This window comes from Scyliorhinus torazame, chromosome 14, assembly GCF_047496885.1.
Source record: "Scyliorhinus torazame isolate Kashiwa2021f chromosome 14, sScyTor2.1, whole genome shotgun sequence".
Lineage (NCBI taxonomy): Eukaryota > Metazoa > Chordata > Chondrichthyes > Carcharhiniformes > Scyliorhinidae > Scyliorhinus > Scyliorhinus torazame.
Window position 1 is genome coordinate 115,404,416 of NC_092720.1, and position 26,867 is coordinate 115,431,282.

The 26,867-nt window shown below is 48.0% G+C and overlaps 1 protein-coding gene across 3 annotated transcripts in view; it reads right to left on the minus strand.

Moving 5' to 3' along the window:
* Positions 1-26,867, minus strand: part of uggt1 (UDP-glucose glycoprotein glucosyltransferase 1) — a 220,278-nt gene that overhangs the window by 134,325 nt on the left and 59,086 nt on the right. For all 3 annotated transcript variants that reach the window (XM_072474685.1, XM_072474684.1, XM_072474683.1), the window contains exons 9-16: positions 21,930-22,030; positions 19,107-19,206; positions 11,339-11,399; positions 9,452-9,543; positions 9,178-9,328; positions 8,090-8,209; positions 7,101-7,186; positions 741-876 (exon numbers count right to left, since the gene is read on the minus strand). In XM_072474685.1, the coding sequence (XP_072330786.1) occupies positions 741-876; positions 7,101-7,186; positions 8,090-8,209; positions 9,178-9,328; positions 9,452-9,543; positions 11,339-11,399; positions 19,107-19,206; positions 21,930-22,030 (847 nt within the window). The remainder of the gene's footprint in view (positions 1-740; positions 877-7,100; positions 7,187-8,089; positions 8,210-9,177; positions 9,329-9,451; positions 9,544-11,338; positions 11,400-19,106; positions 19,207-21,929; positions 22,031-26,867) is intronic.

Here is a 26,867-nt window from a genome sequence, read left to right on the forward strand (position 1 = left end):
TTGCAGTATTAATATAAGCCTACTTGTGACAATAAAGATTATTTATTTAAAACACAGACAATAATGAGATACCTTTAGTCGAATAAACAGAGCTTTTTTCCCCTCTTGAGTTTTTAACCCCGTTTACAAATGAAAATTAATTTTAGTCAAGCACAAGTCAATTGGAGAAAGTCATTCAGAAAAAATTATTAAAATATTCTTATACAAATTGGAACGCTTGACTAAAAGGAAGATGATAGTATGAGGCTGTGAAATGGGAGAATGTGAGTCCATGTATTTGAACTTTCATCAGAAAGCATCAATCTAAAAAGTGAATACAAAAGCAAAATACCGCAGATGCTGGAAATCTAAAATAAGAACAAATAAAGCCGAAAACACTCAGCAGGCCAGGCAGCATCTGAGGAGAGAATCAGATCTAATGTTTTAGGTCGATAACCTTTCATACTCAGAAGTTCTAATGAAATGTCATTGACCTGAAATTATAACTCTATTTCTCTCTTCACCGAGGTTGCCTGACCTGCTGGGCAATTCCAGCACTTTTTGGCCTTATTTCAGGTTTCCAGCATCCACAGGATTCTGCTTTCTGATTAGTGACTTGATGTCATTCAGTTCCTGGCATCATGCCCCTGCATGAACCAGTGCCCTCAAAAAGGAAGGAAGACAATGAACAGAAATAAATCTGGAATGTGGACACACTCCATCCCTGTGTGCCAATCCATAATCCATCTCAGCAATCATACCGAAATTATTGTCTGGAAGGCATTCATATTGTCCAATTCATCTGCAACAAAGTTAAAAGCCCTGAAGAGAGCAACACCAGGATCTTTTAGGCCATCAGCCTCATCTGAGTCATCAACCACAAAGACTAAGCCAATCCTGCAATAAAAAATAAAATCACACATTATTGTCCACTCACATTGTTGGGGTGAGCCAAGAACAAAAATCACATATTTCATGGTTCATGGTTTTGACATTCCTTTCAGAATAGAAAATTGAATAATATTGGGTTGAATGGGGTGGGAGAGAAGCAGGCACGGAATTTCACACTGCCAGATGGCATGCCAAATATCCAAATAATTTAAATCAAAGATTTATAACGGCCTATTGTCAAAGGCCAATAGGAATCCTCCCAGGATTCACAGAACAGCCTGGTTGCTTGGAGGCTGCCCACGGTCTCCAGACTGAGAGTACAGTGCACCAGGCAGACTTGGTGGCCATTCCTGCCTTCAGTTGCAGCCATAGGTCTCCCTATAGAGCGGTTTCTCTCCCATTCCTCAAAAGATGGTTGTCAAAGGAACACAGAATAGACTTGCCAGCAGAATTGAAACCCAAGGGATTAAAGGGGTAGTGATAGCATGAATGCAATTTTGGTTAAGGGACGAAAAGCAGGAAGTCGTGGTGAACACTTGTTTTTTGGACTAGAGAGATAGAGCTGCATTCCCAGGACTTCCGGTGACAGGGATGTGCTGAGTAGTCGCACATTAGGTGACACTCCTCCTACGAACCCGAAAATAGGCTCTTTTACTCAAAATAGCCTGCTAAAACAGGGAAAAAAGTCTCCTCGCACCCTAACTAACAACAATACGAACGAAGGTGTCAAACAACAGCAACTCGAGAGGCCGCAAAGAGACGAGAAATGGGAAAAGCCAGGAGAAGCAAGTGGCCAAGCCGGCAGACGCACAAAGCGATGAAGCGCCAGTCACGCCAGAATGAGAAGGGCCGACTCACCGCACACAGATCCCCTTCACCAGAGCACAGATGATATTCCTCTTCAGGGAACTAAGAGAACATAGAGAGGAGACGAAGACCGATATCCAGGCTGCGGTCAGGGTGGTGGTAGTGGAGGCTCTGACAACCATGCAGGTGGCCCTGGTCAAGGCAGAAAGGCAATTGGAGGCCCAGGGGAACACCATAAAACAATTTGCAAAAGCCTCAAGAAACCACAGCGACTCTGGAGAAGGTAATACCAAAGTTGGTCGCAACTTAGGTGAGTCTGAAGGGGAAGACAGAGGTCAGGAGAACCGGTCACGGCGCCAGAACCTAAAGGATAGTGAGCCTGCCTGAAAGGATTGAAGGCAGGGACCCCACTGACTATGTAGCCCAGGTGCTGGGGCAATCTGATGGGAACTGATAGCTTCCTCAACCCACCAGAAATAGACAGAGCCCACCTGTCGCTCCGCCCAAGACCCAAGGCTGGAGAGCAGTCGAGGGCGATAATCGCCAAAATGCACCAGTACCAAGACCGGGGAAAAAACCTGCGCTGGGCAAGACAGACAAGAAACTGTACTGGGAAGGTTGCCGGATCAGGATCTACCAGGATTTTGGGGCTGACCTGGCCAAATGCCGGGCACAGTTCAACAGGGCAAAAGCAGCTCTGTACAAAAACAATGTAAAATGTTCGGATGCAGTACCCGGCCAAACTCTGGGTCACATTCCAGGGCGGGGAGCACCTCATGGCCCGTGCGGACACAGTCACATTTGTCCTGGAAAATGGGCTGGAAAAACAGCAACAGGGACAGCTGTGAAAAGCTTATAGTGAACATGCGGTGAAAAGATCACCTGAAGAGACTTTATTTATTTAACCCGAAAGACACTTTAGACGGACTGCATTTCGTCGCTTTGAGGTCAGGAGCTACAGCATGGGAAGGGGTGAGTGCAGCAGAGCACAGGAAAGGGTGAGGAGAAATGCAGGAGGGGGAAACAGATAGCAGGCGGAGGGTAGATATATAGCTGACCCCGGGATAGGGTCACCACACTAACGGGAAAGCTAGCACCAGGAAGCACAAGTGAGAGGCCCCGCAAGGGAGAGAGTGCCTGGCAACGGGGGGGGGGGGGGGGGGGGGGGGGTGCAGCAGAAAATCGACATTAGGATGGTCACGTCAGGAACGTAATGGCCCAGTGAAAAAATCCAGAGTCTTCTCCCACTTAAAAAGTATGAAAGCTGACATAGTCTTCCTCCAACAGACGCACTTGAGGGATAAAGAAGAGCTGGGCGGGGCAGATCTACCAATCCTGCTTTGGGATAAAGGCCAGGGGGTAGCCGTACTACTAAATAAGAGGACAATGCTTACCATAACGAAGAAGGACGGTTACAGACTCAGGGGGGCGGAACATTATGGTCAACGGTGTCCTTAACAGAGAGTACCCTCCGCCCGCTATCTGTTTCCCCCTCCTGCATTTCTCCTCACCCTTCCTATGTTGTAGCTCCTGTCCACAAAGCGACGAAATGCAGTCCCGTCTAAAGTGTCTTTCGGGTTAAATAAATAAAGTCTCTTCAGGTGATCTTTTCACCGCTGTCCCTGCTGCTGTTTTTCCAGCCCGTTTTCCAGGACAAATTTGACTGTGTACTCGCCCAACTGGGACACGGAGTTCATAAAAAGGACCATGGCGGAAATCCGAACGTTGACATGCCCTGACTCATCATGGACAGGGTACTTTAACTGTGCACAGGACACATGGACGGACAGGTCGAACTTTAAAACAGGGAAGACCTCTAACATGGGAAAAGAATTCAGCATATTCATGGAGTAGATGGGGGCAGTGGAAAATGGCGATTTACCCACCCAAGGGAGGAGTTCTCCTTCTTCTCCCAAGTACACAATGTATACACACAGATCGACTTCTGCGTAGTGGGGAAATTGGTGCTTCCAGGCTAGTAAGAGCGGAATATTCTGCCATTGAATTCTCCGACCACACTCCGCATAACATGGATGTGAGGTTAGAGACGGGTTGTGCCCAATGCCCCCTATGGAGGTTGGACACAGCTCTCCTGCCGGGAAGACTTTCTGCGAGAAAATATCACAGGCCATAGATGAGTACATCACTAACAACCTGAATGCGGAGGTCTCACCTGCCACATTCTGGGAGGCGCTAAAGACTGGGTGAAATCATTGTGCACAAAGCACGAAGAGAAAGGGAAGAGAGGGTGGCTAGGCAACAGTTAGTCGACTCCTCTACTGGAGATAGATTGTCAATACACCGAGGCCCCAACCGTAGAGCTCCTGGCAGAGAGGAATAAGCTACAAATGGACTTTGACCTACTCTCCACGAGGAAAGCAGTGCGCCAACTCTGCCAGACCCTATAAGAACACGGACGCAAGGCCAGTCACCTACCAGCTCACCAGATGAGAAAGCAGGCAGTCCACAAGAGAAATAGCACAGATTAAAGACACCAGAGGCAAACTAGTAGCGGGGCCAGAAAAGGTCAACGAGGCATTCAAGACCTTCTACCTGGGGCTGTACATCTCCGAGCACCCCGCAGGGGTTTTAGGGATGAAACAGTTCCTAGATGGACTGGACATACTAGTTGTAGGGGAAGTTAAGAAATGGGAACTGGAAGCACCACTGGAACTGAGAGAAGTCATGGAGAGAATCAACTTCATGCAGGCGGGGAAAGCCCAAGACAGGTTCCCGGCGGACTTCTACAGAATATTTGTGACAGCACTGGCCCCGCATCTGCGGGAGATGTTCACAGACTTGCTGTCAAGGGGCAACCTGACACCTATGCTAGCACAAGCCTCAATTTCGTTGACACCCAACAGAATGTTGGTCCTACAGACCCATTTTGTTGCTAAACGTAGACGCGAAAATGCTGGCCAGGATCCTAGCCAAGGGACTGGAGGACTGCATACTAGTGTTGGTAACAGAGGGCCAAGGGGCTTTGTCAAAGGTAGACAGCTAACATCAGGCGTCTGCTGAACGTGATAATGATCACACACAGGGAGAGAACACCAGACGCAATAAAGGCCTTCGACAGAGTCGAAAGGAAGTATCTCATAGTACTGGAGCAGTTCAGACTTGGAACAAGGGTCACTGCCTGGATGAAACTCCTGTACAGCACTCCCACGGCGAGCGTACGGAAGGACACCACCAGCTCTAAGTACTTCCAGCTGCGCAGAGGTACTAAGCAGGATTGCCCGATGTTGTCGCTGCTGTTCGCCCTAACGACTAAACCACAAGCGAGCACGCTCAGGGCGGTAAAGAATTGGAAGGGAATCTGGACAGGAGACGGGAGAGCAGAGTCTTGCTCGATGCGAATGGTCTGCTCCTCTACATCTCAGCCCCGCAAAGCAGCATGGAGGGAATCATGGTACTCTTGAAAGAGTTTTGAACCTTCTCGGGCTACAAACTCAACCGGAGCAAAAGTGAGATCCTCCCGTGAACCCGCAAGGGGGGAGGGTCAGAGCTGGAGGGGCTGCCATTCAAACAGGCACAAAACAAATTTTGCTACCTGGGGATCCAAATCGCCCATGACTGGATCCGGATCCATAAGTGGAACCTGACCAGCCTGGTAGAGGAAAATTAAAAGGACCTGCAGAGATGGGACACATTCCCACTCTCCCTGAGAGGGAGAGTGTGAATGATAACGATGAACATATTGCCCAAGTTCCTCTTCAGATCCATAACGTTCTAGATTCCCACGGCCTCCTTCAACTCAGTGGAAAAATTGATCGTGGCTTTTGTGTGTATGAGTGTGTGTATGGGGGGGTGAGATGCTAGGATCCCAAAAAAAGCCCTGCAGAGAACGAGCCCTCCCAAATCTGAAATATTACCACCAGGCAGCAACAGCGGAAAGGGTAAAGAGGTCGATAAAAGAGCCAGAAGCCGAATGAGTGAGAATAGGGGGCAGCTCCTGCATGGGGACCTCCCTCTCAGCTCTGGCCGCAGCCACGCTACCATCCCCACTGACTGAGCACTCAACGAGCCCAGTGGTGATAGCCACATTCGGTCATGGAACCAATTACGACTGCACTTCGGTTTAACCAAAATGTCCATTAAGGCCCTTACATGCAACAACCACAGGTTTGCGCAATCCAAAATGGACGCCACCTTCAAAAGGTGTAGAAAGAATGGGGGTCGTTGTCAGTTAGGGGCTTCTACACAGACAACAGACCGACAATATTAGAGGGACTAATAGAGAAGTGCCAGCTGACAGGGGAAACGAGCTAAGATATATGCAGGTCAAAAACCTCTAACATAGGGAACAAGGACTTGTGCATGACCATCAAAACAATCGCTAATAGAGGGCCTACTGCATGTGGGCATATTAGGCAGGGGGAACTGCGGCGACCTGTATGGGCGAGTACTGAGAAGGGCACAAATACACCACTGAATGAGACAAGGGAAAAGTGGGAGCAAGACCTAGGGTTTGAAATAGGGTAGGGACTCTGGAGCAAAGCACTGCGCAAGGATTAGCCTAATGCAGCTGAAAATGCGACTCAGTGCTCACTTAACCAGAACCCGAATGAGCAGGATCTTCCCAGAGGTGGAGGACACATGTGAACGGTACCAAGGAGGCCCGGCCAACCATGCCCAAATGTTCTGATCTTGCCCCAGACTAGTTGGGTTCTGGACAGCCTTCTTCGAGGCAATGTCCAAGGTGGTGGGGATGAGGTGGATTGGCCACACTAAATTGCCCCTTAATTGGAAAAAATAAATTGGGTACTCTAAATTTTTTTTTTTTTTTTAAATAATAATTTCATAAGCAAATGCCAAGGCATGCCAGTGGGACTAGCTTCTATCTCAGTACCAGTTAAAATATTCTAGATCCTGTCCACTGACATTAATATAGTTTTAAATATATTTTCCAAACTTGATAGTCATCTTGCCCTTGTCTCCCTCTTTGAAGGAGTAAAAAGGTTTATTTAATGAATGACCTTTACTTGACCTTGATATTATTTTCTCATTTAATGATTTGGGCCGTGAAGAATAAGTTGCCTGAGTCTGTGGAGACGACTGAAGAAACAAAGAACTTACTTGAGCTTAGTAGTGGAAATATGTTAAACTGAGCATTTATCTTACTTTAGTTATTGCAAGTAATAAAAAATGTCTTTTGCTCAGAAAAATGCAAAATCACTCAAAGGTGGGGACAACTGGAAAAATTGAATCTTAAAACCAAACAGTATTGCTCAGCACAAACAATGCTCAAAAATAATGTCGGAAAAAATTACGAATGCCAATAGGAAATGTTTCTTTTGAAAGCAATTGATGCCAAGATTCTCCAAGGTTAATCTTGCATTGTCTCAAAAGATGTGCCTTTTAAAATACCGAGTGCAATAAATGAACAAGCATCACCTCACTAACCAACACTGAAAACACACCTGAGTGGGATGTCATTTGTATAAAACATTTCAGCCGTTTTCAGCAACTCAGGAGTGCTCTCATCAGATGGGTCAACAAGAAGCACCTAAAATTAAGCAAAATTATCAGAAATAGCATGAGCATATATTGTTGTTCAGCAACACAGGAGTCAGAAACTTTAGTCTCAGTAAGTGCCAACAATTCAGAGAAGCAAATGGGAGCTCAGCATTACAAGCCTCCAATTGCCAAACCCCATGAATTGCAAAGGATTTAACAATATTACAAAAAAAAAAATCACTTAATATTAACACATATTTTACTGAGCCTAAAATGTTTGGGACAAGCTTGGGTGAAAATCTTCACTTTGCGTGTTATGTCCCTCATGTTGTGGTAGCAAACAGAGATGATACTTTGATAAGGGCCGCCTTGGAAACCAGATCAAACATAGGTCACACAATGTTCTTCTGATGTTGTTGCCCAGTTTTCCCATTATCACCTAGTTCCGAGACCCACTTCTGATGACTGCAGGATGTCAGAAGGAAACAAAGCTTAGGTAGACTGGACGGCCGACGGACCAATTAATCCAATTTGGCACTTTCTCAAAGAAAAAGGATGTTTGGCAATGGAAGTTGGGGAAAAAAATACCGAATACAAGTGTGAGAAGTATTAATGGTGGAGTTATGCTGCAGTTTGGAAGCAAGTTAATAGAACCTTTACTCTATAGCCAAGTCATGCTCAATAAGATTACCAGCTGTGAAAAGTTAAACGATGCTCCATTATCCAGGGTATTGATTAGTCATTTATCAGCAGAAAATTAATCAAAATAATCCAGTCTGACGAGCTCATGTATATTGCTAACTAATTTACACTTTTCAAAATTGCTTTTAGGAAATAAAAAATTCATGCTCCACTTTCCTGTTCACATAAATAACCATACCATATAATGTGAAATCAAGATCTTTGACTGCCTCATACATAAACAGAAATAAATAATTTCCTTTCTACTTACAAAGTTGTGAAAGTTTTTCCGAATCTGCCGGATAACTCCGAGAAATGTAGGTCTCAGAAGCTCCTGCACATTGGAAGACCAAGTGCTGTATTTGCTGTCCGTCTCCAGATTATTGATCCACTATTTTGAAAAAAATAATAATTCTGATCATTATGTTTGAAGCCAGTCATTCTCCCCATGTGTGTGTGGGTTTCACCACCCAAAGATGTGTAGACTAGATGGATTGACCACGCTAAATTGACCCTTAATTAAAATAAAAAATGAATTGGGTACATTCAATTAAAAATAAATGTTTGAAGCCAGTCATAGCTTAACTGGTAGTAATTTGCAATTAGTTAAAAAAAACTAGGAGTAATTTTGACATCTTTCTGATTTTTCACCGTCACTTTGTTGGTTCATCAACGTAGTGCTGATTATGTAATCAGGACTTTGAATACAATTAATAAGCACAGCTGAAACATTCTGAACTACAATGATGGTATCACCTAACATTAATTTGCCTCTTGCATTGTCAGAATAAGTTAGTTTACAAAGCAAGTACTTAATGGTGTAGTGGGAGCACGGTTGAACTGTGCAAATAAATCATTAAGAGCATGGAAAGTGGGGCGGTATATGGCGCAGTGTTTAGCACTGAGGACCCGGTTTCAAATCCTTCCCCTGGGTCACTGTCCGAGTGGAGTTTGCACATTCTTCCCACGTCTGTGTGGGTTTCACCCCCACAACCCAAAGATGTGCAGGATAGGTGGATTGGCCACACTAAATTGCCCCTTAATTGGAAGAAGAAAAACAATTGGCTGCTCTAAAAAAAAATGTTTTTAATTTTTAAAAATAAAAAAAAAGTATGGAAAGTGTTTCAGCCAAACAAAGTTCTGTTTAATGGCCTTTCAAGTAAGAAAAACACTTAGTAACAAGACGCTGTCTGAAGAATAGAAAAGCAAAATTTGGTGGGTAGATGGGTAGGTGGGTAATCTAGCCAGCACGATACTTGTAAAATTCATTACACATAGAAACTGTATCATCAAATTCAGCAAGTAGCGCTGTTTGCACAATGAACAACAAAGTGCAGGATGCAGGATAATCAAACTTACATAGATGGCAGGGTTTCTAATGTCTACACCATAATCAGAATCTGCTGGCTGTACATTTAGCTTCAGCAAGTCATGCAGCTCATCCCCCTGGATTCCCAGATCATGCAGACCTTCCATGAGACGAGCCTCATTACGCAGCAAGTCCAGAACACTGACAAATGCACAAAGACAAGATCATTAATTTTGATCAGAAACTAGCTGCTTAACTGTCTGCAATTTATATTTGGGTTTGAGAATGTATTTGCATATATTGAGATAGACTGATTCTCCATACCTGAAGATATCTTGCACATCAAGATCAATATTAAGGCCATTGATGAAAAGTGCAGAATCTCCTGGGTGAAGGCCAAAAGTTTCTTTGAAATACTGAAAGCAAAAAAATCATTACTGCCAAAATTGTTCCTTGCAACTCACACTGATAGCACATAAAATTCCTATTAAAGTCACCGAATGTGCTATAATGTGTTTCGCCAGACAACAATTTAGACATAGGTCAGAGAACTACTCAGTCTCTGCTGATCCTGATCAGTCTAATCCTGATCAGAGGAGTGGTCCAAGTGTTGAGAAAAGACTCAGCAATGCTCGATGAGGGAAGAGGAGGAGGAAAACAAAACAAAAAAAAAAGACGGACAAGGTTTCTGATCACAAGCTGGCAACTGTTGGAGCAGCACAGTGGTTAGCAGTGCTGCCTCACGGCGCCGAGGACCCGAGTTCAATCCCGGTCCCGGGTCATTGTCCGTGTGGAGTTTGCACATTCTCCCTGTCTGCGTGGGTCTCACCCCCACAACCCAAAAGATGTGCTGGCTAGGTGAACTGGCAACACTAAATTTCCCCGAAATTAGAAAAAAATTGTTGGGTATTCCAAATTTAAAAAAAAAAAATAATTTAATTTTAAAAAACCAACTGACAATTGTTGCAGGAAGTCTGCCATGATGCACAACAGCCATAAATAAATCAGGGCTGATTATGATGACTCTACAGTCAATGCTCAAACACACAATCGCAGATCACACAAGATGAATGGTCGTCCTCGGATCAAGACTGCAGTTAAACAGTAATTTCCTTGCATAGGAAAGCAGGAGAGCAATAAATATATACAATATTTTATGAACATTAAAATGGATGTTGCATCAGCAGCAGCTCTTGTTACTATTTCACAACAGCAGCAATGTGACTTATTTTAGTCCTTTGTCACTTATCCCAGTGTTCAGAATGGCAGGCAATAACCGTCAGAAGTTTTATATTTTGCTAATATCCAAAGATCAAAAAAATATACACATTATCTTCTTACTCCTGATGGACACAGGTCTAGGATCCAGAGAGGGGTTTACAGCTGTTCACACCCGTCAGGAAATTCCACTCCCACGCCGGTGCACCGGTTTCCTGGTGATGAGGGGTGCTGTCACCTGGAAATCCCGTTGACCACGGCGGGGTCAGTAGATCCCACTGGTGGGCTGCCTCCACCGCCGAAAAACACGGAGGGGTTGTCGCTAAATCCCACCCCTAGTGAATGAGGGACCAGGGTAACAGGAATGTAGAAACACAAGGATAAAGAGACAAACTCCTGCAGCTGTACTGGACTGAAGATTCACCAGTTTTCCTTTGGTCACGCTAGGAACATGCATTAAAAAAGGCATGTCACAACAGAGGAAAGATTCACGGTGAGAGAATTATATTTTTACAGTAGCAACAAATTACCTGTTAACAAAGTCAGAGAACTGACCTTTTCAGTGTTGGACACATTCCAAACAATAAAACTTCAAGATGTTTAATGATTGAACAAACTTGTCAACTGCTGATGTTCTCAATGCCATGAATTACATGGCTATAATTTGAAGGTCTTAAATGATTGTCAGTGCCCATGCAATTCCACAACAAATATTGTAGCTGTAGAAACATGCACAGCAAAATAGGTGTGTCCAAAAAGAGCCAATGACCAAGCTTGATTTTTTTTTTTTTTTAAACTATATGGCTTTATAAAGCCATTTAGAGAAGCAGCAGTTACTCCGCCTTAACTGTCTTAACGCTGAACCTACATGCATCAGTTCAAACTGATTACAGTTCCAAAAGCATGGCGCTGTAGTCAGTTGAACTTGATGCTTTTCAACCTACACTGCCAATTATTTCGAATAGATTGATAAAATTTAAAATGTACGCTTACTTGTTGATGCTCTTCTACTTCCTTCCTCATATCCGAGTTCACAACGGTTCTGGTTATAGATCTGTATGATTTTTTTTTAAAGAGAAAACTTCATAGATTTATTCTGTCGTTCAGAAGCTCAAACATAGTTTCCCAGACATCGAACAATATCTATCAGATGCTCAATTAACATTTTATGGACACCTTTATTGTTCTCTAAATTTGGAATCTCCTTTACCAATCCAAGTAAAGGATCATCATTAAATAGAGGTGCAGATTCTGAACCTGGAAGTACCAGTTAGAATATTTAATTTAATGTCAAATCAAATATAGAAAGCAAATAAATAAGGAAGAATGACTTTGGGAACTCAGAAAGAAAGATAAACACGTTGGTCGGGATTCTCCGACCCGTCGCTGGGTCAGAGAATCCCCGGGGGGAGGGTGGGGACGCAATTCGCCACCCCGACGCCGGCCTCCCTATTCTCCAGCGCCGTTTTTCGGGCGCCGGCGGGATCGCCGCCATGCAGGTCGGGGGCCGTTGACAGCGGCCTTCCCGCCGATACTCCGGGCCCCGATGGGCCGAGTGGCCAATGAGTTTGGCCAGTCCCGCCAGCGTGGATTACTCACCTCACTCACAGCGGGACCTGGACGGTGTGCGCAGGGGCCGTCCTGGGTGGGGTGGGGTGGGGGTGGGGGGGGGGGGGGGGGGGAGATCCGACCCCCCGGGGGCAGGGGGGTGGGAGGGGTACGGTGGCCTGGCCCGCAATCGGGGCCTACCGATCGGCAGGTGGGCTGGTTCTGTGGGGGCCTACTTTACTCCGTGCTGAGTCCCTGTAGGGCTCCACCATATTGCCCGGGAGCCGGCGCAGAGAAGGGAACCCCCGCGCGCATGCGCGGAAATATGGCGGTCGTTCCGCGCATGCGCGAGATCACGCCAGCCGTTCCGCGCATGCGCTGATTTGCGCGGGTCGTTCCCCGCTAGTTGGGGCTGCAGGGATGACTCCGGCGGCAACCTAGCCCCTTAGAAAGGTGAGAATTCCTCACTTTCGGGGGCCGTTGACGCCGGAGTTGTTGGCGCCAGTTTTCCCGCCGGTGTGGGGACGTAGCCCCCATTTTTAGAGGATCTCGCCCGTTAAATTGCCAAAAGTTAGTGCGGAACAATGAGATTCAATATTCTTAGAAATTGACTTCCAACACCAGAGAGATTGTTTAACTGTAACTAAAACTCATCATACCGTTAAATAAAGAAAAGTACAGCACAGGAACAGGCCCTCCGGCGGCCTGTGCCGATCATGATGCCCTAACTAAAAAAAAACCTTCTGCCCTTACTCGGTCCGTAACCCTCTATTTCCTCCCTATTCATGCACTCATCCAGTTGCCTCTTCAATGCTGCTAATGTGCCTGCTTCCACCACATCCTGTGGCAGCACGTTCCAGGCACCCACCACTGTGAGAGAAAAACTTACCTCGCACATCTCCCTTAAACTTTCCCCCTTACCTTGAACCTGTGCCCTCTTGTAATTGCCACTTGCACCCTTGGAAAAAGCTGTGGCTATCCACCCTGTCTATGCCTCATAATTTTGTAGACCTCTATCAGGTGTACCCTCAGCCTCCGTCTTTCTTGTGAAAACAATCCAAGTCTATTCAACTTCTCACAGCCAACACCCGAGAGACTAGGCAACATCCTGGCAACCCTTTTTTGTACTCTCTCCAAAGCTTCCACGTCCCTCTGATAATGTGGTGACCAGAACTGCACGCAATACTCCAAATCCAGCCTAACCAAGGTTTTATATAGCTGCAACATGATTTCCCAACTCCTGTACTCAATGTCCCGGCTGATGAAGGCAAGCATGCCATATGCCTTCTTAGTCACCTTGTTGCCATTTTTAGGGAAAAGAGTACTTGAACTGAATGGATAGGTCCTAAACATTTTGCAGTGAGTTTAGTCCTTATTTATGATGTTAATACAGTTTCACATGACTTCCTGTTGCGGCGATGCGGATCTAAGCCGCACGATTCAGCAGCTCCCGCGATCACGGACATTCGGGCTCTCCAGAGGAGCCCCAACGGGAATTTTTTGAAGACGTTCCGTGTGGGAAGGTGAGAGTGAGGTCCCCCTTCACCGTAGATGGAACGGACAAGAAGCGAAACGGCAAAAAAAGCGGCGTTGGAGCAGAGAGAGAAGCGAGGGAAGAAAAACAAGATGGCAGCGGCCAGAGATAAAGTGGAAGGCGGGCCGGAGCTGCAAGAGTTCATTAAGCGCTGTTTTGAGGAGCTGCGGAAAGAGATGCTGGCGCCTATGCTGTCGCCGATTGAAGGATTAGGGATGGCCCAGAAGGCCCACGAGGTAAAGGTCCAGGAGGTGCAGAAAAAAGTTGATGAGATCTTGGGCCTGGCGGTGAAGGTGGAGGCGCTGCACAAAAGGTGGGCGGAAAGATTCGAAGACCTGGAGAACAGGTCGAGGAGAAAGAGTCTTCGGATCCTGGGTCTCCCTGAAGGAGTGGAGGGGGCCGATGCCGGGGCATATGCGAGCACGATGCTCGAGTCGCTGATGGGTGCGGAGGCCCCTCCGAGGCCTCTGGAGCTGGATGGGGCACATTGGGTACTGGCGAGGAGGCCCAAGGCTAATGAGCCGCCAAGGGCGATTGTGGTGAGGTTTCACCGGTTCACGGACAGAGAGAGGATCTTGAAATGGGCCAAGAAAGAGCAGAGTAGCAGATGGGAAACTGCGGAGATCCGAATCTACCCGGACTGGAGCACGGAGGTAGCAAAGAGGAGAGCGGGTTTCAACCGGGCCAAGGCGGTGCTGCATCGGAAAGAAGTGAGATTCGGAATGCTGCAGCCAGTGCAATTTTTTGAAACGCCTGAGGAGGCTTGGACCTTTATTCAAACTGAAAAGTTGGACTCAAACGGAGGGTTTGTGAGGGTTGGGGGGGGTGTTCGATGTTTGTTGTACATAGGGTGTTAATCACGCGCAGGAAATGTTCCACGGGTTGGGTGATGGATGGGGATGGGGAAAGGGACCGGGTGAGAAGGCTGTACGAGACGGTGGGCGTCGGTGCCGGAGGGAGGGGAGGCTCGGGGATGGGGGAAATGAGACTGCGCCAGAGGGGGCGGGGCAGGCTTAGGAAAGCACGGGCTTTTTCCCGCGCTAGGGAAGGACGGAGGGGGGGGAAATGGAGGAGCGCACACTGATGGGGTGATTCCCACACGGGGGAGTCAATAGGATGGCGGGGGAAGCCGGGGTCAGCAGACTTACGGGAGTGCTATGGGGGGCGCAAAAGAGCTAGACATGGGTCTAGCCGGGGGGAGGGAAGATAGGGTTTCTGCTGCACTGGCCGAGGGGGAATTGGACACAGAAGAGGTGGTCTTGGCGGGGGTCCCCTGTCTGGGGGACTGGAGGGTGAGGGCGGCGGGGGCACGGGACTAGCCTAGAAAAGGGGATGGCTAGTCGGCGGGGGGGGGCGGGGGGGGAGAGGAGGCCCCCCAATCCGGCTGATAACGTGGAATGTGAGTGGCCTGAATTCGCCGGAAAAGAGGGCCCGAGTGTTCACGCACTTAAAGGGACTGAAGGCAGACGTGGTCATGCTCCAGGAGACACATTTGAAGGTGGCGGATCAGGTCAGGTTAAGAAAGGGATGGGTAGGACAGGTATTCCATTCGGGGCTGGATGCGAAGAACAGAGGGGTGGCAATATTGGTGGGAAGCGGGTGTCGTTTGAGGCCAAGAACATAATAGCGGACAATGAAGGCCGATACGTGATGGTGAGTGGTAGGTTGCAGGGGACGGAGGTGGTACTGGTAAATGTATACGTCCCGAACTGGGATGATGCTGGATTCATGAAGTGTATGTTAGGGCGCATTCCGGACCTCTGGTAGGAAGTTTGATAATGGGTGGGGATTTTAATACGGTGTTGGATCCAGCACTGGATCACCCCAGATCTAGGACCGGAAAGAGGCCGGCTGCGCCCAAAGTGCTTAGGGAGTTTATGGACCAAATGGGGAGAGTGGATCCGTGGAGGTTTGCCAGGCCGCAGGCCAGGGAATTTTCTTTCTTCTCCCACGTGCACAAAGCCTACTCCCGGATAGATTTTTTTGTTCTGGGCAGGGCGCTGATCCCAAAAATGGAGGGAACGGAGTATTCGGCGATAGCCATTTCAGATCACGCCCCGCACTGGGTGGAACTGGAGTTGGGAGAGGAGAGGGACCAACGCCCGTTGTAGCGGTTGGATGTGGGACTGCTGACAGATGAGGCGGTGTGTGGGAGGGTGAGGGGGTGCATTGAAAGGTACTTGGAGGCCAACGACAACGGGGAGGTGCAGGTGGGGGTGGTATGGGAGGCGCTGAAGGCGGTGATCAGGGGAGAGCTAATCTCCATCAGGACTCATAGGGAGAAGATAGAGGGCATGGAAAGGGAGAGGTTAATGGGGGAGATTTTAAGAGTGGACAGGAGATACGCAGAGGCCCCTGAAGAGGGACTACTTAGGGAAAGGCGACATCTCCAAACGGTAAGGCAGAGGCACAGTGGAGGAAAGCGCAGGGGCGACGTATGAGTATGCGGAGAAGGCGAGCCGGATGCTGGCACAACAGCTCCGTAAGAGGATGGCAGCGAGGGAGATAGGTGGAGTCAAGGATGGAAGGGGAGTTACGGTGCGGAGTGCGACGAAAGTAAATGAGGCATTCAAGGCCTTCTATGAGGAGCTGTACAGATCCCAGCCCCCAGCGGGGGAAGAGGGGATGCGACAATTCTTGGACCAACTGAGGTTCCCGAGGGTGGAGGAGCAGGAGGTGGCTGGTTTGGGGGCACCGATTGGGTTGGAGGAGCTGACCAAAGGTCTGGGGAGTATGCAGGCAGGGAAGGCCCCGGGACCGGACGGGTTCCCGGTCGAGTTTTATAGGAAGTTCGTAGACCTGTTAGCCCCGTTGCTAATGAGGACTTTTAATGAGGCAAGGGAGGGAGGGACCCTGCCCCCAACAATATCTGAGGCGACGATCTCTTTGATCCTGAAGCGGGACAAGGACCCACTGCAATGTGGATCGTACAGGCCGATCTCGCTCCTCAACGTGGATGCTAAGTTGCTGGCAAAGGTGCTGGCTACGAGGATCGAGGACTGTGTCCCGGGGGTGATCCACGAGGACCAGACCGGATTTGTCAAGGGTAGGCAGCTAAACACCAATGTGCGGCGGCTCCTAAACGTGATAATGATGCCATCGGTGGAGGGAGAGGCGGAGATAGTGGCGGCTATGGACGCGGAGAAGGCCTTTGACCGAGTAGAGTGGGAGTACCTCTGGGAAGTGCTGCGGAAGTTTGGGTTCGGGGGAGGGTTTATTAGTTGGGTTAAGCTCCTATACAGAGCCCCGGTGGCGAGTGTGGTCACGAATCGGCAGAGGTCGGAGTATTTTCGGCTGTATCGTGGGACGAGGCAGGGGTGCCCCCTGTCCCCCCTGTTGTTTGCATTAGCAATTGAACCCTTGGCCATGTCATTAAGGGAGTCTAGGAAATGGAGGGGAGTGGTCCGAGGGGGAGAGGAGCATCGAGTGTCGCTTTATGCAGACGACCTGTTGCTGTATGTGGCGGATCCAGTGGAGGGGATGGTGGAGGTCATGCGGACTCTAAGGGAGTTTGGGGATTTTTCGGGCTGTAAGCTTAATGTAGGGAAGAGTGAGCTTTTTGTAGTACAGTCAGGAGACCAGGAAAGGGGGATAGGCGATCTACCGCTGAGGAGGGTGGAGAAGAGCTTTCGGTACTTGGGGATCCAAATAGCTAGGAGTTGGGGGGCCCTACATAAACTTCATCTGACGAGGCTGGTGGAGCAGATGGAGGAGGACTTCAAATGATGGGACATGTTGCCGCTCTCGCTAGCGGGTAGAGTACAGTCGGTCAAAATGGTGGTCCTCCCGAGGTTTCTTTTTGTGTTCCAGTGACTTCCAATTTTAATCACCAAGGCCATTTTTAAGAGGGTAGGCAGGAGTAAAATGGGTTTTGTGCGGGCGAATAAGACCCCGAGGGTAAGGAGAGGGTTTCTGGAGCGCAGTTGAGACAGAGGAGGGTTGGCGTGCCGAATCTGGGTGGCTACTACTGGGCAGCAAATGTGGCGATGATCTGTAAGTGGGTGATGGAGGGAGAAGGGGCGGCATGGAAGAGGTTGGAAATGGCGCCATGCAAGGAAACGAGCCTGGGGGCGCTGGTGACAGCACCGCTGCCGCTCCCGCCGACAAGGTACACCACGAGTCTGGTGGTGGCGGCAACGCTAAAGATCTGGGCCAGTGGAGCCGGCATAGGGGTGCAATGGGAGCCTCGGGTGGTCCCCGATCAGGGGTAACCATCGGTTTGTCCCTGGGAGGATGGGCGGGGGGGTTTCAGAGCTGGCATCGAGCAGGGATTAGAAAAATGGGGGACCTGTTCATTGAAGGGACGTTTGCGAGCCTAGGGGCACTGGAGGAGAAGTTTGGGCTACCCCCGGGAAATGTTTTCAGAGACATGCAGGTGAGGGCGTTCGTGAGGCGACAGGTGAGGGAATTCCCGTTGCTCCCGGCACAGGAGATTCAAGACAGGGTGATCTTGGGTGTATGGGTCGGAGAGGGCAAGGTGTCGGCAATATACCATGAGATGAAAGAAGAGGGGGAGGCGTTGGTAGAGGAGCTGAAGGGTAAATGGGAGGAGGAGCTGGGGGAGGAGATTGAGGGGGGCTATGGGCTGATGCCCTAAGGAGGGTTAATTCCTCTTCTTCGTGTGCCAGGCTTAGCCTGATACAATTTAAGGTGGTTCATAGAGCTCACATGACGGGGGTGAGGCGGAGTAGGTTTTTTGGGGTAGAGGACAGATGTGGGAGATGCTCAGGAAGTCCGGCAAACCATGTCCATATGTTTTGGTCATGCCCGGCACTGGAGGGGTTCTGGAGGGGAGTGGCGGGAACAATATCTGAGGTGGTGAAAGTCCGGGTCAAGCCAAGCTGGGAGCTAGCACTATTTGGAGTAGTGGACGAGCCGGGAGTGCAGGAGGCGAAAGAGGCCGACATACTGGCCTTTGCGTCCCTAGTAGCCCGGCGAAGGATCTTGTTAATATGGAAAGAGGCGAAGCCCCCCAGCATGGAGGCCTGGACAAATGATATGGCAGTGTTTATCAAATTGGAGCAGATAAAGTTTGCCTTGAGGGGGTCTGCGCAGGGGTTCTACAGGCGGTGGCAACCGTTCCTAGACTATCTCGCGGAGCGTTAGATGAAGGTTGGTCAACAGCAGCAGCAACCCGGGGGGGGGATGTCTTGCGTTGGGGGGGGGGGGGGGGCTTTTTTGGGGGGTATTCGAGCAAGAAAATACATGAAGGATCTGGAAAACTGACATGTACGGGAGGAATCCATTGTCCAAAGCCCTGTATCATATCGATTTACCATGTTCATGTCTTGCTATGTGCGCTTTCTTTCTTTTTGTTACGGGGAGGGGGGGGTTGTTTGTAAGGGTGAAAAACTGTTAAAATTCTTAATAAATAATTTTTTATTTTTTTTTAAAATACAGTTTCACATTATTCAATATACCGATATGCAAAACCAGGCAGCAGGATGCCATTTTGCCACAGACAATGGACTGCTGATGTCTCAGATTGTAACTTCCAGATTTCCATGCATGTGCATTCACTGGAAGTCTCAACCCAATTTGTCCATAACCAACTGTGAGCACCCTTGGTTCCACAATTATTTTCACAGCTAAATCAGGCCCATTTCTTTAAACTTAAATGTAATTTTATCAATATTACATCAATATTTATTTCACCAATAAACAGATCTATTATGGTACCTGGCTTTAGTGGGAAAGTTCTGGCTCAAATCACGCATAACCATCAAAGCATCATTTGTAGGTGCAGCCAAGATTCGAGCAGCAGTTTGGAAACTTAGGTCTGTTAAAATAAACACATATATATATATTTTATATAAACTTCATAATAATTTAGGTAATTAAAGTGGCTACAAACTACACAGTACATAGAAAGCGTTGAAATTTTTAGCCAGGAATGGATAAGTAATTTAAGAGTTAAAGGAATGGAAAAGGTAAATCCAGAATAATACCACACGTGAAACAATGAAAGTCAAGGTGGCACAGGTTCAAACTGGTAAACAATTCATTTAGGACTGATATCGGGACGGTCTTCTTCACGCATGACTCAGAGTGGATTGTCAAATAGAGCTCAAGGGCAATATAACAATGTGTGGAAGTTTGATAGCCGTTTTAAAATAGATATTGTTCTTTCTTTGTAACTGTCAATGCTGCCGTTTTATCCTGCCATAGCTCTTGGGGCTTCTTGTTTCAGTCTAATGAGACCAGGCTGTGCAATCTAATACAATCGATCTATTGGGGAAGAACAGTAAATCTCTTTTCCATGACATCAAGTGTCCAGTGAGCAAGTCATCCAGTTATTCTCTCAGCCAAAGTTGGTCTATGACATTGGGAAATTACATTTTTTTTTAATGGAATTTTAATTCTAGCAGATTATAAAACCAATAGGGCCCTACCTTGCTCAAAATTAATTGAACAGAGACCACAAACTGCATAAAAAACATTTAAGTTTAACAACAAATCTCAGTAAATGGAAAGGTTTCATACCTGGTGCTCCTCTGACAATTTGGAGACAAACTAACTCACTGCAACCACGTTATTCAAAACTAATCTGTTCTGACAAATTATTACTTTTCTTCCCCGCACAACAATATACAGGTCGGGTATCCTTCATCCGAAACCCTCAAGGCCGATTATATTTTGGGTTTCAGATACTTTCGGTTTTCGTATATCACACGTAAATTTACATTACAATAGTTTAAGCCTAGGCTAGCTATAATCTCAAGTAAGTAAAATGGCGAGAAGAGGAAGATGTATCACTGAATAACAAATACAAGGTACCTGTAATAAATTTATTTTGGACACATTCACCACAAAAATCAGAAGATAAACAATGCAGACAAACAACTAGATTTCCCGTGCTAAAGGTCAATGAGCTTCAAAGAAAGTGCAGTTTTTGATGCGTTTGATATTCGGATTGGGGGACTCTACCTGCGCCCTTGTTTGGTCGTGTACCATTAACATCCTGAGGTCTTGAAAGGTGCATGAATGCAAATCTTCTTTTTTTTTTTTTAATTTGCTTGGTTAAATTTACCTGCAAACCAAACGCCAACTGTGACACTAAAATGGCTTATTTTGCTTGCACAAGGGTACTGCATTGCCTCCCTTTCGGAAGATATTTCTGGGCGATCCAGTACATGTATGTGAAATCTACTAGCTTTGAGCTAAATTCACCCACTATTTCATTCTAAAATGTTCTTCGCTGTCACTTATGGAAGCTACAGTTACTATACCCACTCTTCATTTTAATTGGCTCAATAGCAGTTTGAAATTGGTTTGACAAAATTGAAGCTGACTTAAGACCGTCCACACACAACTGCAAGAAACATATTGTGGCAGTGAAAGGAGGCAACTGTATGAATGTATATTTACAAGATATGTTCCAGGATGTTTTATTTTAATGTTTGACTTGAAATTCCTGAGGGACAGGTAGCTCAGATTCCTTTAAGAACTTGCAAGGCCTCCATTTGTCAAGAAAGAAGCAAAGAAGAAATGCTACAGTGTTAGCCAAGAAGATTCTTGCTGAACAATCCAAAACCCAGCACTTTACAGTTCAGGGGTTCACCTGATTTTTTTGTTGCATTCATTAAATGCTGTGGGAATGAACTTTGAAAAAAAACGGATGTTTAGTCCGGAAACAAATACAATTTTAAATATGAACGGATTAAACGCAGCACGGTAGCCTTGTGGATAGCACAATTGCTTCACAGCTCCAGGGTCCCAGGTTCGATTCTGGTTTGGGTCACTGTCTGTGCGGAGTCTGCACATCCTCCCAGTGTGTGCATGGGTTTCCTCCGGGTGCTCCGGTTTCCTCCCACAGTACAAAGATGTGCAGGTTAGGTGGATTGGTCATGATAAATTGCCCTTAAGTGTCCAAAATTGCCCTTAATGGTGGGTGGGGTTACTGGGTTATGGGGATAGGGTGGAGGTGTTGACCTTGGGTAGAGTGCTCTTTCCAAGAGCCGGTGCAGACCCGATGGGCCGAATGGCCTCCTTCTGCACTGTAAATTCTATGAAAAAAAAAAACTTAGTTGCATTTGGCCTGTAACATTTTAGTCTTGAATGTTCCTGATGATTCAATAGTCTTAGAATATAATACCTGACAGAAGGTGTTGGAATGAAAGAGTGCTTGGTCTTCAAAACTTGATGATATTGTTTATGATACATGTTTCTATGAACCTTCAGGTGATCAAAATGAATTCAACATCAGTGAAGTCAATCAATCGATGCTTGGATTTGTAAAAAGCATTTCCTGTAGTAGCCTGCTCTCATCTCACACGATTTGACCATACTTCCCAAGTTTAGTTACTGAGGATTGGGAGTCATTAAAAAGGTGAAGATCTGATTTCATGTTTCTATTTGTCTATATCAGTATGTTATTTTTTTTAAAACATATGACTCAAAAACACGCTTGAGCTGCATATCTAATTGACTACGTTTGCAGGTAATGTCTAGGCTGACAACTTCATGTCAATTCCAAATTGGACAACACTCCTCGCAGCCTACCTTGCAGCTGCCAGACTTTGAGAGGTGCCATCTCATTTGTGCTTTCAACCAGGTGCTTCCTCAGTTCCTTGAGCTGTTCCTGGATCTCAGGGTACAGCTGCCTATCATCAAGGGAAAAATAAAACTGTGATTACTGCAAGGGGAATTTATCCACAACACACTGGTAATATTGTGTAAAATCATCTACTCAAAGTAGCCCTTGGCATCGAAGCAAGTAATGATTAAAGCTCCCATTTGTACTGTTGTTCACAGAAGGCAATAACATGAAGCTTAATATTTACAACTTTACCATGAAGCAAATCTGTACTGAATCCGCCAAAAGGATGCAATACTTGGGAAATAATTTTACTATAAAGCAATAAATACACAATGGCCCCTAACGTCTGAGCTCCAGGGCAGTCTATCAAGGGGGTACCCCAAAGATGCACTGGGAAACAACCTCCCCACCCCGGAAGTTCCCAGGTAAGGATTACACGGAAACTGTCCAGACGTTCAAACTTGCTTTGGGCAATTACCCTGCACTGCAACCATCCAAAATTTTAATTTTCATGGTTCGTCCTATCACAAAGCAATAGCTACCTCAAAAAAGTTAGAAATAAAACCGCTTCTAGTTTCTGGGTAACTAAAGCACTACCAACTCAGAACCCCCACCGCATTAGACTCATCCACAACCCTCATCGACCAGCCCTAGCTACACCCCTCTCCCCCAACAGAACTTCCCCCACCACCCTTCACTACCCTCTCCCCCTTAATTCTCCCCCCACCCAACCCTGACCCAACAACCTCACCCAAACCAACCTTCACCCACTGGCCTAACCCCACCACCACCCCAAACCTCTCTGCCCAGCCCTCAAGAAGCCACTGTGCTGGAGTGGATCTCACCATGCCTGGGTCAGAAGGTCAAGCGAGATAGAAGTGGCTTCATTTTAAGGCAAGATACCAGGAGTGAGTGACAATATGATCCAACTCTAACTCCACCGGAGGTTACAGATCATTGTCACAAAACCTCTGGGATAAGGAAAGACCATTCAGATCTTAAAGCTTACTTCTCCACTGGTGTATAATTGACACCAATCTCAACTTCTAAGGGTCACAGTGACCACAAAAAGTTTGCAACATTCTCAAAAAGTTCTTTCTAATTCTTGATAGTGAATAACTATAACTCTCACCTTCCAGTCTGTTTTATGCAAACTGATTCACGGTGTTTCATCACTGGTACTCCCAAGGCTCAAAAAAGAATGAACTCATAGGATATCATGAATATCTACTTAGCTACATATTTTTCAGCATGGTCATAACCAGATATTGATCCAGCTCCCATTTTTAAAGGAGGTAATTATCAGTGCACTGCTGTAATACATCCTATATTCTATTTGGGGATAGTTGTAATCTCGATTCTCACTTGAAGAATGATAATTTTGCAATTGTGTGCTGTAATCTCAGTTTAACCATTAGATTGCTCATAATTCTCATGCACACAACACTGTACAGTGAAGCAATCATCTTAAAAATAAATTAAATGATAATAATTGACACGAAAATAAAACTCTTTTCAACTGAAATTCACACATAAATGTGCCTTATATCTTTGAGAGATCTTGAAACCACTTGTTAGAATGTGTGTGTGGGACTTCTGGGTGCGGCTATGCAGAGCTAGGTCGTATATTTGGTAGCTCTCGCTTGGAACGGACTTTTGGGCTCTTTTACAGGGCCCCCACGGCATTTGTTTGACATTTCCCGGTGTGGCAAGAAGACTGCAGCATTCCCCTGACAGTGTCCCCCAGGAATGTTATGTCTTTTGGCTGCCAGACCCGGCAGAAACAGTAAAGGATTTGGCTTTGGCTGCAGGTTTAGACAAGGGCCTCTTCCAGCATGCAGGCGGGGGAAGGGCAAGCTTAAAGCTGCAATCTGACTTGACTCTATCAAAGGTGAATTCTAGCAGCAGAGGGAACAACTGTGAAAGGATCTACCAGGGCCATTGAAGAAGCAGGGACGAGGCTTCCGGTGGCGGCCATGGAGGAGTAGGTCGCGCATTCAGCAGCTCCCGTCTGGAACTGACTCTCAGACCTTTTTCAGGAGTTTCCATAGACTTTTTAAACGGACCAGAAGTGTAACGGCCAAAGGAGCGGCACTGGAGCAACGGGAGAAGCGAGAGAAAGAAAACAAAATGGCGGCAGCCAGGGACAAAGGGGAGCTGCAGGAGTTCATCAAGCGCTGCTTCGAGGAGCAGGAGATGCGCAAGGAGATGTTGGCGACTATGCTTTCGGCAATTAAAGGACTCGGGATCACCCAGAAGGTCCACGAAGTTAAGATCCAGGAGGTACAGAAAAGAGTCAGTTAGAACGAGGGCCTGGCGGTGAGAGTGGAGCAGAACGAGGCCCTATACAAGAGGTGGGCGGGAAGACTCAAAGACCTGGAGAACAGGTCGAGGAGAAAGAATCTGCGAATCCTGGGTCTCCCTGAGGGAATGGAGGGGGCTGATGCCGGGGCATATGCGAGCACGATGCTCGAGGCGATGATGGGCACGAAGGCCCCTTCGAGGCCGCTGGAGTTGGACGGGGCACACCGGGTGCTGGCGAAGAAGCCCCAGGCAAATGAGTCGCCAAGGACGATGGTGGTGAGGTTCCACCGGTTCACGGACAGAGAATGGGTCCTGAGATGGGCCAAGAAGGAGCGGAGCAGTAAGTGGGACAATGCAGAGATCCGAATATACCCGGACTGGAGCACGGAGGTTGCAAAGCGGAGAGCGGGTTTCAACCGGGCCAAAGCGGCGTTGTACCGGAAAGAAGTGAAATTCGGAATGCTGCAGCCAGCGCGACTGTGGGTCACATACAAGGGCCAACACTATTACTTCGAAACGCCTGAAGAGGCGTGGACCTTTGTACAAGCCGAAAAGTTGGACTCTAACTGAGGGTTTGTGAGGGTAGGGGGGATGTTTGAGGTTTGATGTGTGATGGTTGTATATAGGGGGTCAATCACGCACAGGAAATGTTACATGGGCTGGGGGAGAGAGACAAGGCCGCGACAGGGGGGGGGGGAAAGGGTTGCTGCTGCACTGGCCGAAAGGGAATGGGACACAGAAGAGGTGGTTGGGACGGGGATCCCCCCTCTGGGGGACTGGAGGGTGAGGGACGCGTGGACACGGGACTGGCCCAGAAAAGGAGATGGCTAGTCGGCGGGGCGTGGGGGGGGGTGAGAGCCCCTCCAATCCGGCTGATAACGTGGAATGTGAGGGGCCTGAATGGGCCGGTGAAGAGGGCTCGAGTGTTCGCGCACTTAAAGGGACTGAAGGCAGACATGGCAATGCTCCAAGAGACACACCTGAAGGTGGCGGACCAGGTCAGGCTAAGAAAGGGATGGGTAGGACAGGTATTCCACTTGGGACTGGATGCGAAGAATAGAGGGGTGGCAATATTGGTGGGAAAGCGGGTGTCACTTGAGGCCAAGACTATTGTCGCGGACAATGGAGGGCGATATATAATGGTGAGCGGTAGGCTGCAAGGGACGTGAATGGTGTTGGTAAACGTATACGCCCCGAACTGGGATGATGCAGGATTCATGAAGCGCATGTTGGGGCGCATTCCGGACCTGGAGAAAGGAGGCCTGATAATGGGAGGGGACTTCAATACAGTGTTGGATCCAGCACTGGACCGCTCCTGGACTGGAAAGAGGCCGGCAGCGGCCAAGGTACTTAGGGGGTTTATGGATCAGATGGGGGAGTGGACCCATGGCGGTTTGCAAGGCCGCAGGCCAGGGAATTTTATTTCTTCTCCCATGTACACAAAGCCTACTCCCGGATAGATTTCTTTGTTCTGGGTAGGGCGCTCATACCGAGGGTGGAGGGGACGGAGTATTCGGCCATAGCCGTTTCAGACCATGCCCCGCAATGGGTGGAACTGGAGCTGGGAGAGGAGAGGGACCAACGCCCGTTGTGGCAGCTGGATGTGGGACTGCTGGCGGACGAGGTGGTGTGTGGGAAGGTGAGGGGGTGTATCGAAAGGTGCTTGGAGGCCAACGACAACGGGGAGGTGCGGGTGGGGGTGGTATGGGAGGCCTTGAAAGCGGTGATCAGGGGAGAGCTAATTTCCATTAGGGCTCGTGGGGAGAGGACAGGGGGTGTGGAGGGGGAGAGGTTAGTGGGGGAGATTTTGAGAGTGGACAGGAGATACGCAGAGGCCCCGGAGAAAAGATTACTTGGTGAGGGAGGACGGCTCCAGACGGAGTTTGGCCTGTTGGCCACAGGGGGGGCGGAGGCATGGTGGAGGAAAGCGCAGGGGGCAACCTGCGAGTATGGGGAGAGGGCTGGTCGGATGCTGGCACACCGGCTCCGTGGGAGGATGGCGGCGAGGGAAATAGGGGGAGTCAAAGATGGAGGGGGAGCCACGGTTCGGAGTGCGACGAAGATAAGCGAGGTGTTCAGGGCCTTTTATGAAGAGCTGTACAGATCCCAGCCCCCGGCAGGGGAAGAGGGGATGAGACGATTCCTAGATCAGCTGAGATTCCCGAGGGTGGAGGAGCAAGAGATGGCTGGTTTGGGGGCACCAATTGGGTTGGAGGAGCTGAGCAAGGGTTTGGGGAGCATGCAGGCGGGGAAGGCCCCGGGACCGGACGGATTCCCGGTGGAGTTCTGCAGGAAGTACGCAGACCTGTTGGCCCCGCTACTGGTGAGGACCTTTAATGAGGCAAGAGAGGAGGGGACCCTGCCCCCGACAATGTCGGAAGCGACAATTTCTTTGATCCTAAAGCGGGACAAGGACCCACTGCAATGTGGATCGTACAGGCCGATCTCGCTCCTCAATGTGGATGCAGGGTTGCTGGCAAAGGTGCTGGCCACGAGGATCGAGGACTGTGTCCCGGGGGTGGTCCAAGACGACCAGACGGGATTTGTAAAGGGCAGCAACTAAACACCAATGTGCAGAGGCTCTTAAACGTGATGAT